Source organism: Mixophyes fleayi, chromosome 3 (assembly GCF_038048845.1).
Source record: "Mixophyes fleayi isolate aMixFle1 chromosome 3, aMixFle1.hap1, whole genome shotgun sequence".
Taxonomy (NCBI): Eukaryota; Metazoa; Chordata; class Amphibia; order Anura; family Limnodynastidae; genus Mixophyes; species Mixophyes fleayi.
In genome coordinates this window covers 239882850-239898606 of record NC_134404.1, presented here as the reverse complement: position 1 = coordinate 239898606, position 15757 = coordinate 239882850, and the positions used below count along the sequence as shown (strand labels likewise).

At 41.2% G+C, this 15757-nt stretch overlaps 1 protein-coding gene across 1 annotated transcript in view; it reads left to right on the top strand.

Moving 5' to 3' along the window:
* The window catches only part of COG2 (component of oligomeric golgi complex 2), a 152992-nt gene that overhangs the window by 120884 nt on the left and 16351 nt on the right, over positions 1-15757 (top strand). Inside the window, exons 16-17 of the mRNA XM_075203350.1 lie at positions 10881-11020; positions 14489-14666. Coding sequence (XP_075059451.1) covers positions 10881-11020; positions 14489-14666 — 318 coding nt within the window. The remainder of the gene's footprint in view (positions 1-10880; positions 11021-14488; positions 14667-15757) is intronic.

Here is a 15757-nt window from a genome sequence, read left to right as displayed (position 1 = left end):
TCCACAAAAGGGCTAGACAAGACTGTGGTGACAGTCTGATAAGCTGGCTGTCTAGATGTATGTTGGATCTGGACCATTTCCTCAGCAGATCATTCTGGAATGGAAACGAGCATACTGCACCATGAGTTAACCATCTTTGCTAAAAATCTCATGCACAGGAGAACCGATGGTTTCCGGGAACCAATCTTACCAGCCGCTGAATGAATAACGCCTTATCCTGTGGAGGAAATCCTCTCTGAAACTGGGTGTTGAAAAGAAGGCCCAGGAACACTTTCCCTTGTGATGGGATGAAACTGCGCTTGCGTTTTATGATCCATCAGTGAGCCTCTAACAAACCTGCTACGATCCATAAATGAATCTGGAAAAGAAAAAAAGATTCGGCCTTTATAAGCAAATTGTCTGAGAAATCACTGTAATACCCTTTAGTCTGAGAAAGGCGGTTATGTTCGCCATCATTTTGCTGAATACTCTGGGAGCTGTGTCCAGCCCAAAGCTTAAAGCTCAGAACTAAAGGTGGAGATGCCCTTCAGCAAATCTTAACTTGATTATGGTTACTCTCCCAAATCGGGATATGGAGGTACGCGCCCTCTATATTCATGGTGGCTAGAAAATATCTCTTTTCCATAGAATTGATTACCGACCTCAGGGATTACATTTTGAACATCGCTATCCAAAGACTGGCATTTATAAAGATTTTAGATTTAGAATAGGATGAAATGTCTTGTCTGGCTTCTGCATCAGAAACAGATTGGCATAAAATACCTGTTTCTTCTGATTCTCTGGGACGGAAAGGACAGAAGCGTCACAATAGCCCCCTGAAAAGCCTGTTTCTTTAACCTGTCCCATAGAAGCCCTGAAACAAATAAATTACTGGATGTGGGACCCAAGAGTTCAATAATATATTTGTACAATCCCCCCTTACCCAAGAATCCGTGGAGATGTTCTCCCATATGCCCCGAAATCGCAGAAGACTAGCTTGGTGAGAAGAGGGCCCTGTAACACTGTCTAGATTTGTCTCCAGGCCTAGGACCTAGACTCCTGGGTGCATATGCCTGCCTGCCTTTCCCTCTGAGAACACCATTGTAGGGTACTGGGCTGACCCGTGGAAAAGGAAGACTTCTGCTTTGAAGGGTCATTTCTCTGAAATTGAAAGACCAAAACCCTGAGAATCTAGAAGGATTAACAGGGAGAAAATGACTCTCTTCTCCTGTCGTCTGATTTATATTTTTTTTATCCAGTTCTGGACTAAAAATGCCCTGACCATCAAAGGGTTGGACTCCATATCGACATCCAGTGACCTGAGCCAGAGAATTCTTCTGGCTGCCACCGTAGAAGCAGAAATCTTTTAGTTCACTAAAGCAGCATCCAAAGCGGTACTTAGATGTGTCTCTGATATGGTCCACCGATAAATGAGAAGAGGCAGTGATGTGTCTTTTACAGGGTCTCTAAAAGAAGAATCTACCACCCTCTCCAGGGAGAAAGAAACCTTAGCTAGACCTAAGTCTGACCTCTGAGTGGTTGCTTTTTACTTTTTCAACCCAAGTGGTTGAAAGGGTATCCCTGGCCCAGGTAATGAAGAAGAACTACCCTGGTGAAACAGTTCTGTATCAGAAACTCTACTGGGTGTGACTGAAAGAAACTCACTCACCTTCCTCTGATGCACTGAAACGAGTTAGCTCAGCAATTGACTTTGCCCAAGCTGGTTCTGTCTCTGCAGCAGCTGTTCCAGGTAGACGTTCTAGGTTTCTGGGCTTTGCATACGCAAATCGGGCATCTGGATTCTGACATCTATTAAAGTAATTTCATCGTATTCCAATAAGCATTGTCTAAGCGATTTGTGTGGTTCCAAAGCACAAGCAATTTATTTAGCAAAAGCAAAAAGGTTTAGCAGTTCAATAGCTACAGTACAGCCGATACATGATAAATACATACATACGCTACGCTCGCTGAATTCAGCTACAGTCCTTCAGTCCAGATGACTGTGGTCAGAACGACTGCAGCTAATTCCAGGGAGCAATATATATACGCTTAGTGATACAGTGAAGACAATACAGGTGACTTGGCAAGTTTCCATAGGTTCAGGCTCCAGGAGGGTCCAGTGTAATGCAGTCCATAGGTCAGTTCAAACAACCCCCTACAAGGGTGGGGGTCTGCTCTCCAGATGATGCATACTTAGTTTTCCCGCCACGACCTGGTTCAAACTGGTCTATTAGCATTACACAGACAATATCATTCCAATCATTTATTCCCTATCATCGATAACTAGCGCACGCAATGTGCGATCCTTTCGGTGAATGAAGCGGGCAACTGTGAATAAATAGGGGATTTGAATGATACCAAACATAACATGCTTCCTGTGACCTGAACGCTAAATATCACTAATATGTACATATAACATTACCATATTTAACTATAAACTAAATAACAATTGCTCATAAACAACTGTGGATTGAAACTATTAATGTGAAATCTATATAAGTGAATTTGAAAGTGCGAGTGTATGTGTGCGTGCTTTATCGTGCGATTGCGCCATGGCACATAACACGTGGCGTACTGATCGCAATCGCACGGTAAAATAATATTAATCAATATACTGTCTTTCATCCAATTATACGACTTTGACAGCTCCTATGTCTATCAACAATGTCGTATACGATCTCCTTGAGTTAGTATATACACTCTAATAATATCAACAGTTCTTTTCATCAGCACTTGTATAGTCTGTTCGTTCTTCCCATTCTCCCAATACTCAAGTTTCTTTGTACGTGAAACAGTGATCGGCCTGCCAAATATTGGGAGACTTCAAAGTAAGGGACCTAGCTGTTTTACCTTTCCCCTAGTGACCTCCCACCCCATAATTCGGGTACCTCAGGAATATTTAATGGAAATAGAACTAGTCCTACTTGATGTAATCTCTAAGGCACTTGAGAGCACACCCAGCACTGTTTGGTCTACAACCTTACCCACCCAAGAATGATAATCATTCTCAAGGATGCCTGCTCAAGTCCGAATATTACTGGACTGGCATCGCTGGATGTACCTCTCTTCAATTATGGGGTCAACGTTCGTAATACTCCTCATACAATAGCCCCTCGCACTTTCTCCAAGATCCAAGGTTTCCAAATTTTCCTTTACCCCTGAATTGAATAGCGTAATTGGCTGCAACGATTGTACTAACACCTTCTCCTTCATCCCCAACTCCTCAATATCACTACCTGAACCAGCCTCGGTCACCTGTCCAATTGAAAGAATTGACTGTCCTGAAAAGAGAACGAGATGAGAGAAACACAGAACAGGAAAACCAGGAAAAACTACTACTTCATGCTGGACAACTGTCTTTGCAAGGTCTTTGGGTCAGATTCATGGGTGTTGGCTCCTCTGCAGTGGATGGAATGGGTACCAGTGTCTCTCTGCTACCCCTACGGACGTGATGCTGGTAGTCAACACTTGGTACCTGTCTGTCAACCAACCTGAGCGTAGGAAATTATAGTCCCACAACTTACTCTCCCAGTTAGTGTAACACCTCAGGAGAGTGCTTCGAACATTCTTGGTTACTGTCTCACTATTTGTTTTTCCTCTCAAGGTCTAGAACAGTCTCTCCATTACAAACTCATCACAGGAAAAAGTAAAAACATTTCAAAAGACGACAGGTTAAGAGTGATTTTGATAGTGGGGAGGACTAGTGGCCAAAGCTACCAGCCACTCCAAGTTTCAACCCTCATTCTATTCAATTCATTCTAGCTAGTACCATTACTTTATTTTCCCACTGGTTTGTGGCTAATCAAAAGCATGTAACTTCCTATCACTACTCATACATTATACAGTTATTACCAATAACATGAATACCCCTATCACCTTTTATAACTCTAGGGATACCACATCAAATAACAAAAGCCCTGAGTATGACACAGCAATACATTAAAAAACATTTCAATACAGCTTTACCCAGATATATTTCATCGGTACACCAGTGCATACTTGAGGATCCTGCAAGGTGTTAATTGGATGACGTGGATTTGTTTTACCTAGAGAAAGTCCATCTGTAGGAGGGGTATGGGATGGCTCTATTGGTATTGTCTCCCTGACACTCTCAATCAAGACAGGACATTGTCTTCCTACTAGCTTGAGAAGAAACGTCTGGTGCACCCTAATATACTCTTACCAGCTTGCATATATCTTCTGTACCCAGCTGAGCCAGACCCTGTGCTGCCTCCGCTAGGTCTGGAAGATACACTCTGGGAGCTACTGGTCTATCTTGTCCATCTCTCCAGGGTCCAGAAGACTCCTGACCACCTCCCTTCACCTTCCAGACTGTTTATTCTTCAGTTAACACAAATCTCATATATTAACTGTGTGTGTGTGTGTGTGTGTGTGTGTGTGTGTGTGTACACAATTTAAAACAATACAACGAAAAACAAAACATAAATTTGCCAGCTGTCACGTAACACTCTGCTGTCTATTTGACAGCCATGTCTGCCCTGGTGTGACAGTCATGTGTGTAAGTGTGGACTTATCTAACAGCCACTTCAGTTAGTAACTGTGTCACTGTCACAAGTCCTACATGTAATGTCCTACTTATGTACTGCTATTGTTATAAAAAGTTCATCAGTCGCCTCAGCGTCGCCCCCTATACTAGAAAAATACTGAAGACCATTGTATATCAATTGATTTTCCCTCCGCCATCTCTCATGCCATTTTCAATCTACTTGGCTAATTGAGAAGGGCAAAGGGGTCTATCTCTATAACACTTTCTTCAAATGTAACAGTATCCAGTACATGTCTAACAGTGAAAAAATATAAAACATGACAATTTTACAGTTTTTTAGGTTTTCACATTATGTCAGGTCTTGTGGCAAAAATCCTACTCCAATATTCTACACAGAGATGCATATCTGTATGACTACTTAATTTACTTTCAGCTATTCTCCTGTCTCCCACCTTTTGTGCATATTTAGAAAGGCACACTTTGCACAGGAGACAAAAATGCAGATATGCAATCTATGAAACACGAATTCTATTTCCACAACTAAAACCTCTCTGCTTAAAATTAGCAGCTTCTATACACGTAAAAACAAATCCCTAGCTACTTCCGTGACTTATGTCAATCTAGTGTGTATATCTCTGACTGTCTAATGTCAAAAATGTCGTTTTTTTTTAATGTCTTTACAAGAAAAGAGTGAGATACTGACTAGGGAAGTATAGACTGTGAAATAGAAAAGCAAAGAAATAATAAGAACACAAGGATTTGAAAACAAACAGAAAAGCAGAAAAGGAGATTTTACAGCAAACATGACAGCTGGATTGGACACTATGGGAAAATGGCTCTACTTATTCCACTAATCACCTTAGCTATTCACTAAACTATGACCCCCCCTCCCCATACTTAACTGGGGTGGTTACATCACTCATCCAATCCAGTGTCGTCCATCGTTCGCTTATATGGAACTCGGTATCACCATAACTATATACTTTTGCGACAGACTACAATAGCGAAATGCAAAATTAACTCTTAGTTACTCATACTTTGTATCTCACATGTGTTTATACCTGAAATTCATAAAAACAACATTAGAGCAAAGTATGTACATACTTCATTTTGAATAATGACTCTCAGCCAAATAAATTATCATAAGCCACTGCAGTCTAAAACAAAGTGTGTTGCAATGATCCATTGTTAATTTGTCTTTCAATAGAAATTTTTTGCACTCCTATTAATCCCCTTCATTACTAAGCATATAGCTCTTTTGTTTTTACTTAACTATGGAAAAAGAACAAGTTAGTTATTTTCAAATAACAAAGAAAAACAAAAATTTTAATTCCTTACCATCGGCCAGAGATCAGGAAAGCAAATACAAGACAACATAAAACAAACAAGCAATAACAACAAACTATACTTTTAAATCAATTTCTTTCTAAACCTGCACACTGATACTTACCATTGATTAGCATTTGCCTTGCCTGGTCCTAATCTTCTGGCTTTCGCCCTAACTCATTCTTTACAATCTTTCCTCAAGTGTCCCTTCTTAAGGCAGTTGAAACACTTCAATGATTTCTGTTTCTTTCGTCCCTTATAGTGGGTTTTATAAATCTGAGGTTGTGAATGTAATCTTTCTAAAGTCTGGATACTCACCATCATTAGCCTATCACTGCGCCTTTTCGTTTTAAAATATGTTTTTATCATGTTCCACGGCAGACTCTCTAATTGCATCTACCGTGAGGCCTCTCCAATAAGGCAGCAAGATTTGTACCTTGGTCTTTAGATCCTCCCTGAGACCATCCATTACTACTGTAACAGCTGCTTCCCTGTGTTCCACATTTTTCTTCTTATCTGGTATCCATGTGTACTGAGTCATGGCTGATAGAGCACTAGCAAAGTAGTCAGCTGCAATCTCACTACCTTTTTGTTTGATAGTGAAAATTTTTCTCCAGTCCACTATCACTGGAAAATATATGGCCAACTGTGAGATTAAAAGTTTAATATTTTCCTGATTATCATCCTCTGTTAAGGATCTATCCTCCTCCAACATACAATCCTTAATGAACTTTTGTATATCAGTGTCGGGAGGAAGACAGGCCCTAAACACCACTCGCCAATCTTTATTAGTAGGCTCATGTGCATTACCTAAATGTCTAATAAATTTCTGACACTTGGCCAAATCTTTTCTAGGATCAGGGAAATCGGACATAATTGAAAACAGTTCAGTCCTAGTCCATGAAGAGTGCATTGCTACATGTTTTATGGGATCTACACCATCTTTGTCCGCCTTCCTATTGGGAACTGCTGTTGTGCGGACAGGATGTAAACCTACCAAATCACTGCATTCTGGACTAGTTGCTGGAATTACTGTTGCAGTACAATGAATGTCCCCCTTTCTATTAATTTCTATATTATTCTCACCAATTTCAGCCGCTGCCCCTGCTGGTGGAACCGTTCCGTTTCCTTGTCCGTGTGATGCGTCTTGCATGTTACTGGCATGGGCAATGGCTGAATTGACAGTGGGTACATTTTCTTCTTCTGAAACATTACTCTCATCATAACTTAATACATCATACAAATTACTCATTACATTTTTACAATTTTTGGTATCGGCTGTACTTGCCACCCCAACTGCATTTGGCGGCGGGGGCGTGCTTGCAGTCAGTTCTCCATGCTTTGCAACGCTCACTTCCGTTATGTGCGAGCTCTGCACCACGCCTACTTCCGCTGTGCACGCACTGCCCTGCCACGTGTTCCCTTCTTGTTGCCACAATTTTAAACAGTCGTCATTTGAGTACATAGTTTGAGTACTTTACAACTGTTAGCAACCAATATTTATCAGAATATCAGTGGTTGCAGCGTATTTCCTCCCACATCTCCCAAGTCACAATCACGGTTGCACAATCAACCATGCGGTCCGATCGCAACGCTTACAGATACTAACTTATCAGTAAGCTTTGCGATTACTATTGGGAATGCCTGCCATATATACTCTGTGGCGTCTCTTTTTCCCCTGTTTTGTTTGTTAGAACAGAATGCCACTCACACAAAGGTTTCTTTATATCCTGTTATCCTTTCAAACAGAACCTTTGTTTTCAGGTCATCTTTTTACCATGTTTCGTCAAACACACCTGAACAACACCCCTGGATAATTTCAACAGTAAATAAACTCTTCTCTTTCCTGTCTCTTTTCAACAGTAAATAAACTCTTGTTTTTATGCATACCGTTCACATCCACATATACCTTTATTTTCCACGCAGAAAATTAATTTCCCAAACAATAGTAATATCTTTTCAGAGGCTTTAACAAGTCATTATACTAAACATATAACAAACAATCTAAACGATTGTTTAAACACGTGACAACAACACCGGAAGTGCACATACACAATGCAGGAAGTATACATACGCTATGCAATGCAATACATTTAAAACGCAAAACGACAATAAAAAGAAACATTTTTCTTTCTTGTCCCTAGATTCTAGTTAGCGCTCCTTAGATTATGCAATAACGGACATTCGGTTTCACAACACAGAATGATGAACAGGTTTTAAACACATTGCGTTCTTACCGTATATGACGTGTCACTCCACCCTTTGATGAGGAACCGAAATCTGTAGGCCTTGCGTATCGTCCGGTAGCGTAACCTCCGCCAAGAGCCCCCAAATTAATAAAGTAATTTCATCGTTTTCTAATAAGCATTGTCTAAGCGATTTTGTGTGGTTCCAAAGCACAAGCAATTTATTTAGCAAACGCAAAAAGGTTTAGCAGTTCAATAAATAACTACAGTACAGCCCATACATGATAAATACATACATATGCTGCGCTCGCTGAATTTAGTTACAGTCCTTCAGTCCAGAAGACTTTGGTCAGAACGACTGCAGCTAATTCCAGGGAGCAATATATATATACACTTAGTGATACAGTGAAGACAATAAAGGTTACTTGGCAAGTTTCCACAGGGTCAGGCTCCAGAAGGGTCCAGTGTAATGCAGTCCATAGGTCAGTTCAAGCAACCCCCTCCAAGGGTGGGGGGGTCAGCATTCCAAGGGTGGGGGTCTGCTCTCCAGATGATGCATACTTAGTTTTCCCGCCACGACCTGGTTCAAACTGGTCTATTAGCATTACACAGACAATATCATTCCAATCATTTATTCCCTATCATCGATAACTAGCGCACGCAATGTGCGATCCTTTCGGCGAATGAACCGGACAACTGCGGATAAATAGGGGATTAGAATCATACCAAACGTGACATGCTTCCTGTGACCTGAACGCTAAATATCACTAATATGTACATATAACATTACCATATTTAACTATAAACTAAATAACAATTGCTCATAAACAACTGTGGATTGGAACTATTGATGTGAAATCTATATAAGTGAATGTGAAAGTGCGAATGTATGCGTGCGTGCTTTATCGTGCGATTACGACACGTAAAGCGTGGCATACTGATCACAATCGCACGGTAAAACAATAGTAATTAATATACTTTCTTTCATCCAATTATATGACTTTGACACATCCAAGAAGTCAATTTTGTCTAGCATCTAGAAGAGGTGAAATAAGTAATGGACTTAGAATGTTTAGCCTTGGAACCAGTTCCTTTTTCAGACATATTAGGGTGGAACCAAAGTACAAACAAGGGTAGTTGTTGTAAAAGAGCTGCTGCCCCTGGCTGGAGAACTCCCTTAAGAGGGGCTGCAGCCTGATTTGCACCCCGACACCCTGTAGCGCTTACTGCTATGCATTCCTCACCACCGTATGGGCGCTGGGTTATTAATCATGCTTCCGCCACATCCACCTTCCTGGAAGAAGCAGAAGATCTTCCGGGTCGCAAGGCAGGTCGCGCGCATGCACACAGCAGACCCGGCATCTCCCCAGCTGAGTCTCACACTTAGCTGGGGAAGGAGTCCTTCTTTTACTTTTAAATTAACTAAGTTCCCAGATGCTCAGCTCCCTATATACCCCACGTGGAAGCGGGTTGGGTACCTTACACAGACTATGGCAGTGTTGGCTAATCTGTGACACTCCAGGTGTTGTGAAACTACAAGTCCCTACCCTTCCAGCAATAAGCTGCTATATATTGGCAAAGCATGCTGGGACTTGTAGTTTCACAACACCTGGATTGTCACAGGTTAGCCAACACTGGACTATGAGAAAGCTGACAAGAAATAGCACGACATAATAACAGCGAAACTGTGCTTACCGGCACAGTGTTAATATCGACTGGTTGAAAAAGAGACTTCAAAGGATTGCGACGGTTGGAGATTCCGTCCACCCAAAATGACGTCAGTTTACATGGCGACAGTACATATTTAAGAAAAAAGATCACTAACTTTTCCAATGTTTTATATTCTGTATTATTGTTTATATAGCTCCACAATATTACGCAGCACTTTCCAGATAATAGTTTTTCATCAGTCCCTGCCACTATGGAGCTTATAATCTAAATTACCCACCACACTTGGGTCCCTTTTTTTTTTTCTTTCTGTTTAAATCTGAAACCAATTAAACTACTAGAATGTTTGTGGATGATGGGAGAAAAACCATAGAAACTCCATACATATGTTCCCTGGTCAGAATGGAACCCGCAACATGTAAAGTTAGTGATTTTCTTACTGATTTATTGATGAAAAATCACTGGAATATAATCAGATTGACTAACACTCCATCATAATTCCCATTTGACTAGTACAGTATAAGCTCATTAACTATGTCTTGTTTTCCATCTACAGAGACACTTGGCTGTGGTATACCAAAAACAGCTGCTGTTGTCTTGAAATTTTTGGCTGCCCACACATTGTGTTCAATTTGATCCCAGTGATCAATATACACTGTCAAAGTGCAATTGGATTTGATCTGGTAGGGCACAAAACAAAGCCAACTGATGACCTCAAAGGCCACATGTGGAGTCATAGTGATCTAGTTCATTAGATAATTGCCTGTACAACTGGATCAGTGCAATTTGGCTCTCCAAAATGTCTGAATCACACCATGTGTAGATTTTGGCCAACAGTAAAAAGAGACGCTCTTCATGCAGTGAAAACTTGTGTACTGACAGGTTTTTCTTCACAGAATACTCTAAGCACAATAGGTCATTGTTTTAATATTGTTCCTTTTCTTTTATATATACTATTCAATTTAGAAACTATTCAACTGTACATGTAAATGTTAATTAAAATGCGCAATCTTGAACTTTCCAGTGACCCAAAAAAAGAGCCATTAGATTTTTTTTGAAGAACTTATATGGTTTTTCTTTTATATTGCAAGAGGCATAATGTTTAGATGTCTTACCAAGGCTATTGCTGTTTCCTAAATGGCAAGTATTTTCAATCTTTTCCATAGAAGCCATATAATAAGAAACTATTCTCTTCTTTGCACTTCTCTTTGCAGGAAGTGCCAACGAAAGCTTCTTCGTACATTTACAATGCACTCAAGCCGCTAGAACAGCTCCACAGTGAATATAAAAATACACTGAAACAGGCAACCAGGGAAGAATGGCTGAAAGGAGCACTTTCTGAATGTACACAGAAGTAAGTAAATGAAACATATATGTGCCATTTGAGCATTTTTCACTATTTTATCCAGTTTCTTTCTCCCATATAATTTTTTTAGACTGTAATTGCTTCAGCCTCAAGCTTCTTGGGAATAAAATAAACCTCCTTTTACCTGTACATGTTATAGAAAATACATAACTAAGACACAAATCATTTCCAGCATATTAATTGAAGGTAAACTCAACCTTTCTAAAAACTATACATATAATGTACCTACAGCCACATTCTCCGTCAGTGTTTGTTTGTACCTGATTTGTCTTGTTGGATTTTGTACTTGTTTCCTTTCTCTTTACTGTTATAACTTTGTTTTAGTCACTTAACCTTTTTGCTCAGTTCTTTTGTCTCTGACTGTGGGTCTTGTTCATTTGACTTTGTGTAAGTGCTGTCTCTGAATCACTATACTACCTGTTATTTTCTGTGTACTGTTCCTGCTCCTTTTGATTTCCAGTGTTGTCTGTCCTAGTCTCTCACCTTGCGATCCTGCTTCTGAGACCTCCTTTTCCTATTGTTTTGCCCTTGTTCTGTTTCGTTTCTGACACTCACCTGAACACTTGGGATTTTAAATTTCTTCTTCAGTTAATGAAAAATAAATATTTCTTACATCCATGGGAGACACTGGAGACTGTTGGGTACAGAGTGTGGTCACTGGAGCCTTGGCACTTTCAAATTTAGTGCTGAAATTGAAGCTCCGCCCCCTCAAAACCCCATTGACTACTGTCTAAACGCAGTTTTTGTTCAGTGCCTGCCATGCCTAGGCAGCCTCTGCCTTTATTGCGTTTTACAGCACTTTCATTTTATTTTTTTAATTTTAATACTATCGCTTATCCCACCCCTCAGCTGCCGCTGGAAATGCTCAGAGCGGAATGTGGAGGTGCTGTGAGTGCCACTGAGGGATCACCTCCGAGTAATGCCTGGAATCCTCGTACATCTAGTGCCATTGGGCTGGAAATCACTGAACTGCACACTCTAAGCATAGCAGTCAGTTAAGTGGGTGGGGGGGCTCTTTTTACTAGTAGACCCACATTAGGCACTGGGTGCCTGGAGGGGCAGTCCTTTGGATGGCAGCCTGACTTATGTGCTGGTCCCTGTGGGAGGACAGCTTTTTCCAGCCCCTCGTCCCTAGTGTGGCTTTCCTCTTGGGCATGCCCACCAGAAGAGTCAGAGCAACCGTTTTGGGACACACCACTCATAACTGTGTTCCTGAAGCATGAACACAAAGGGGCAAAAGGGGCTTAGTGGAGAGGTATTGGGGTGCTGGGTTTTGGGGGTTTCTCTTTATTCTTCTGGACAGTGTCTGTATAGTTTCACATCCTTTTGGATTGTGCAACTGCTTGTCTCTTCTCTTTTCTTCCCTCATTTCTGTCATTTGTGGAGAGGGGAGCTTGTTCAGAGCTAAGCCTGCAGGTGGGACAGTAGCAAAAGTCTTTACATGCTCCAGTTGTCATTCCAATTTGCCTAGTCCCCAGTCTGGAGCAGATGCCATCTCTGCAGCATGCAAGACTGAGGTCCAGTGGCCTCGCTAGCATGTGAGTGCACCTGCTGAAATGACAAAGCCAGCCTGGACAAGGTTTCTAAGCTTACACGCCCTATTGGGCTGGGTGTGGATGCCCCCTAAACAGTGCATTGTCTGTGATGGTTTCAGGGAGTGCTATTGCCTCCCCTGAGCCAACCCTCCTAGAACCTTTGGGTTCTGCCTTTTCTGCACCTAACCACAGGACTTGGTTGGACCAGTGCAGTGTTTAGTTCAAGTATCCTCTTCTTTTTAGAGGATTGTGTCGTCTAACACTTCTGAATATCTGAAGCTTCCGCTTCCAGCGATCCCCCAGACCCTGGTGGAGTCTGATTCTGATTTTTCTTCCTAGGATAGCGGGGAGTTGGCAGAAAGCTCTGACCCTGCAGTTTCCTTATTCCTTGAGGAGATTTCCTACCAGAAACAGGGTGTTAGAGAGACGGTTGAGATCAGGGACTCCAAGGAATCAGAGATTCTAGACCCTTCCCTTTTCAAAGAAAAAAGACAGATGGTTTCTTTTCCTTCATCCGCACAGTTGGTGGACCTGTTTAGTGAGTCGTGGGCTAGACCTGACTGTATATTTAGGTCTCGCGCTGACTGTGTACCCTTTATTCTGGGAAGGTATCAATGCCTTCTTAGATTTACTATACAATCTCACAATTATCAGTTTCGGGCCCTGCCCTTTGGTCTGCTGACAGCACCAAGGGTGTTCACTAAAATCATGGCGGGGATTGCAGCCCTTCTTAAATCCAGAATGGTGACGGTCACTTTTAACCTCAATGATCTGCCGGTTAAGGCAACTTCGCTGTCCTTGCTTCATTCCCATGATCAGGAGGCAACACAGATGTTAGAATTAAGCGTTACAGACGGTTGAGTTTTCACCTTCAAGATGTCCAACTTGAGCCTTTCTCAGAGGATTGTCTTCCTGGGCCTTCTGTTTGACAGGTGTTACTGCCAGAAGACAAGAGACTCGCTACAGTGACTGGTATGGTCCCTGTTTAGTGTCCGTTCACCCGGGTATGATAGTTATTGCAAAGAGGGTGTTCTCCTTTGAAGCTCTGCAATTTGCACACTTTCATTCATGTTCCAGCCTGGGTTAATCTTAAAGTGGGACAAGTCCCACCAGCTCTAGACCAGACAGACTTTCTGTTAGTGGCACCAGTGTTAGTGGCTCCACTGGTGCCGCCTGAAAAGTGGAAACCTCAATAAGGGTTGCCGTTTGCCATCTGGGTGTGGTCATTGGTGACAACAGATGCCAGTCTCAGAGGCTGGGGTTGATGATCCATCGCCGGTTTCAGGGCGTTTGGACTCTAAGAGCAGACATAAATGGATCCCCCATGGATCTGACGGAAAATAGGATTTTGCACTTAAGTTAAATTCTTTTATCTGATAAAAATGGGGGACACTGGATGCCCTCTCTTTACGCTCTTTTTATTTGTTTTTGGTCCATTCCGTTTTTTCATCTTCTAGTTTTCATTGGAGAATATCTTCCTCTGTACCCGTTTCTGTCCTTCAAGGCTTTGTTAGACAAATACAGAGGGTTAGAATGTTTGCAATGGGGGGTATAGGGGGGAGCAGCTTCATTTTCAGCACTAAATTTGAAAGTGCCTAGCCTTCTGCGACCACTCTGTCTGCCCAAAAGTCTCCATTGTCTCCCATTGAGATTCAGAGAGAATGCTTTAACGTAAGTGCAGAAATCCTATTATCCGTTGGAAAGTTAAACAAGTCTTATCTATTATTATTTCAATGCATCTTTTAACATATGCAAGTGTAAATAAATCCATTACAGATTCATTTAATTGTCAAGAAGTGTCTAGCATAGAGATGTATATACATACATTTATTTATTTTGAATTGCAGTTATATTTATTTACGTTGTGTAGTCATCTACCCTAATATTGGTAAACTGCTAATGATTCTCTTATGCTTTATAGGTACTATGAGACTGTATCTGATGTTTTCAGTTCTGTTAAGAAAATGGAAGAAAGTCTGAAAAGGCTCAAACAAGCTCGTAAAACTGCAATGTCTAGTAATACCAGTAATGGAGGGATTAGTGACGACAACAAAATCAGACTTCAGCTAGTTCTAGATATTGAATATTTTATAAATCAGGTATGTTGTTTATATTTGCAGTCTAAAGTGAATCAGTGGAAATCTATTTTGAATTTTAAGTAGCTACATTGACTGTTTAATTGATATTAATCATTTTAACATGGTTTTTTTATTTCCAGGTTTATATTCTGTTTTTATGATTCTATTTAATGCGTACAGATGCAACCACTAGTGTTGGCCTCTATTGCAGCACTTCATTCAGCAGCTGCCTTGAAAGTATACAGTACAGAACAAGCTCCACCTGATGGTGTGTGTGTGTGTGTGTGTGTGTGTGTGTGTGTGTGTGTATGTGTATATATATATATATATATATATATATATATATATATATATATATATATATATATATTAGTTTCTCTATCACATCATCTGGGGGACCCTGCTTCTGCTTCACCATGTGGATATAAAGGTACCTGCGGAGCTGGGCACTGAGGCGGCTGTCTGGCTGGGACTTGCGTTCAATGCCCGATGTATGGCTTGCGAAGGTAGGACCGTGAGGAGACAGAACCAGCTTGGGCAAAGTTTTTGGCACAGTCAATTGCTGAACTAAATCGCATTTTGGGGCATCAGAAGGAGGTGAGTGAGTTTCCCTAAGTCGTAACTTGTAGAGCTTCCGATATAGAAGTCTCTCACCAGGGTTGTACTTCCCAGTTGACTGTGACACTCTTTGAACCACCTTGGGTTAAATCCTTAGAGAGGTTGGTCTTGGGCCTAGCTAAGTTTTGGATGCTTCTTTTCAGAGACCCCGTAAAAGACACATTCCTTTTCAGATTACTAGACGGGACTCTGACTCAGAATTATCTTAGACAATGGAGGGAGAATTGCCAGGGCATTCAGATTATGGAGATCTGTTTAATTTTGATGAAGAACCAGTTAGTAGATAGGGAGATGAAGATCTAATCATGCCTCCCTCCCCCTTCCCCGCCCTCTCTAGCTGTGCATTGAGCTTACTGAGTTGCTGTGTTTACTGTACTGTGCTGTCTCCCATTGTATTGTAATTTGTTTGTCTCTGTACGGCGCTGCAGACGCCTTGTGGTGCCTTATAAATAAAAATTAATAATAATAATAATGGCTATTCAACAGACTTTGCA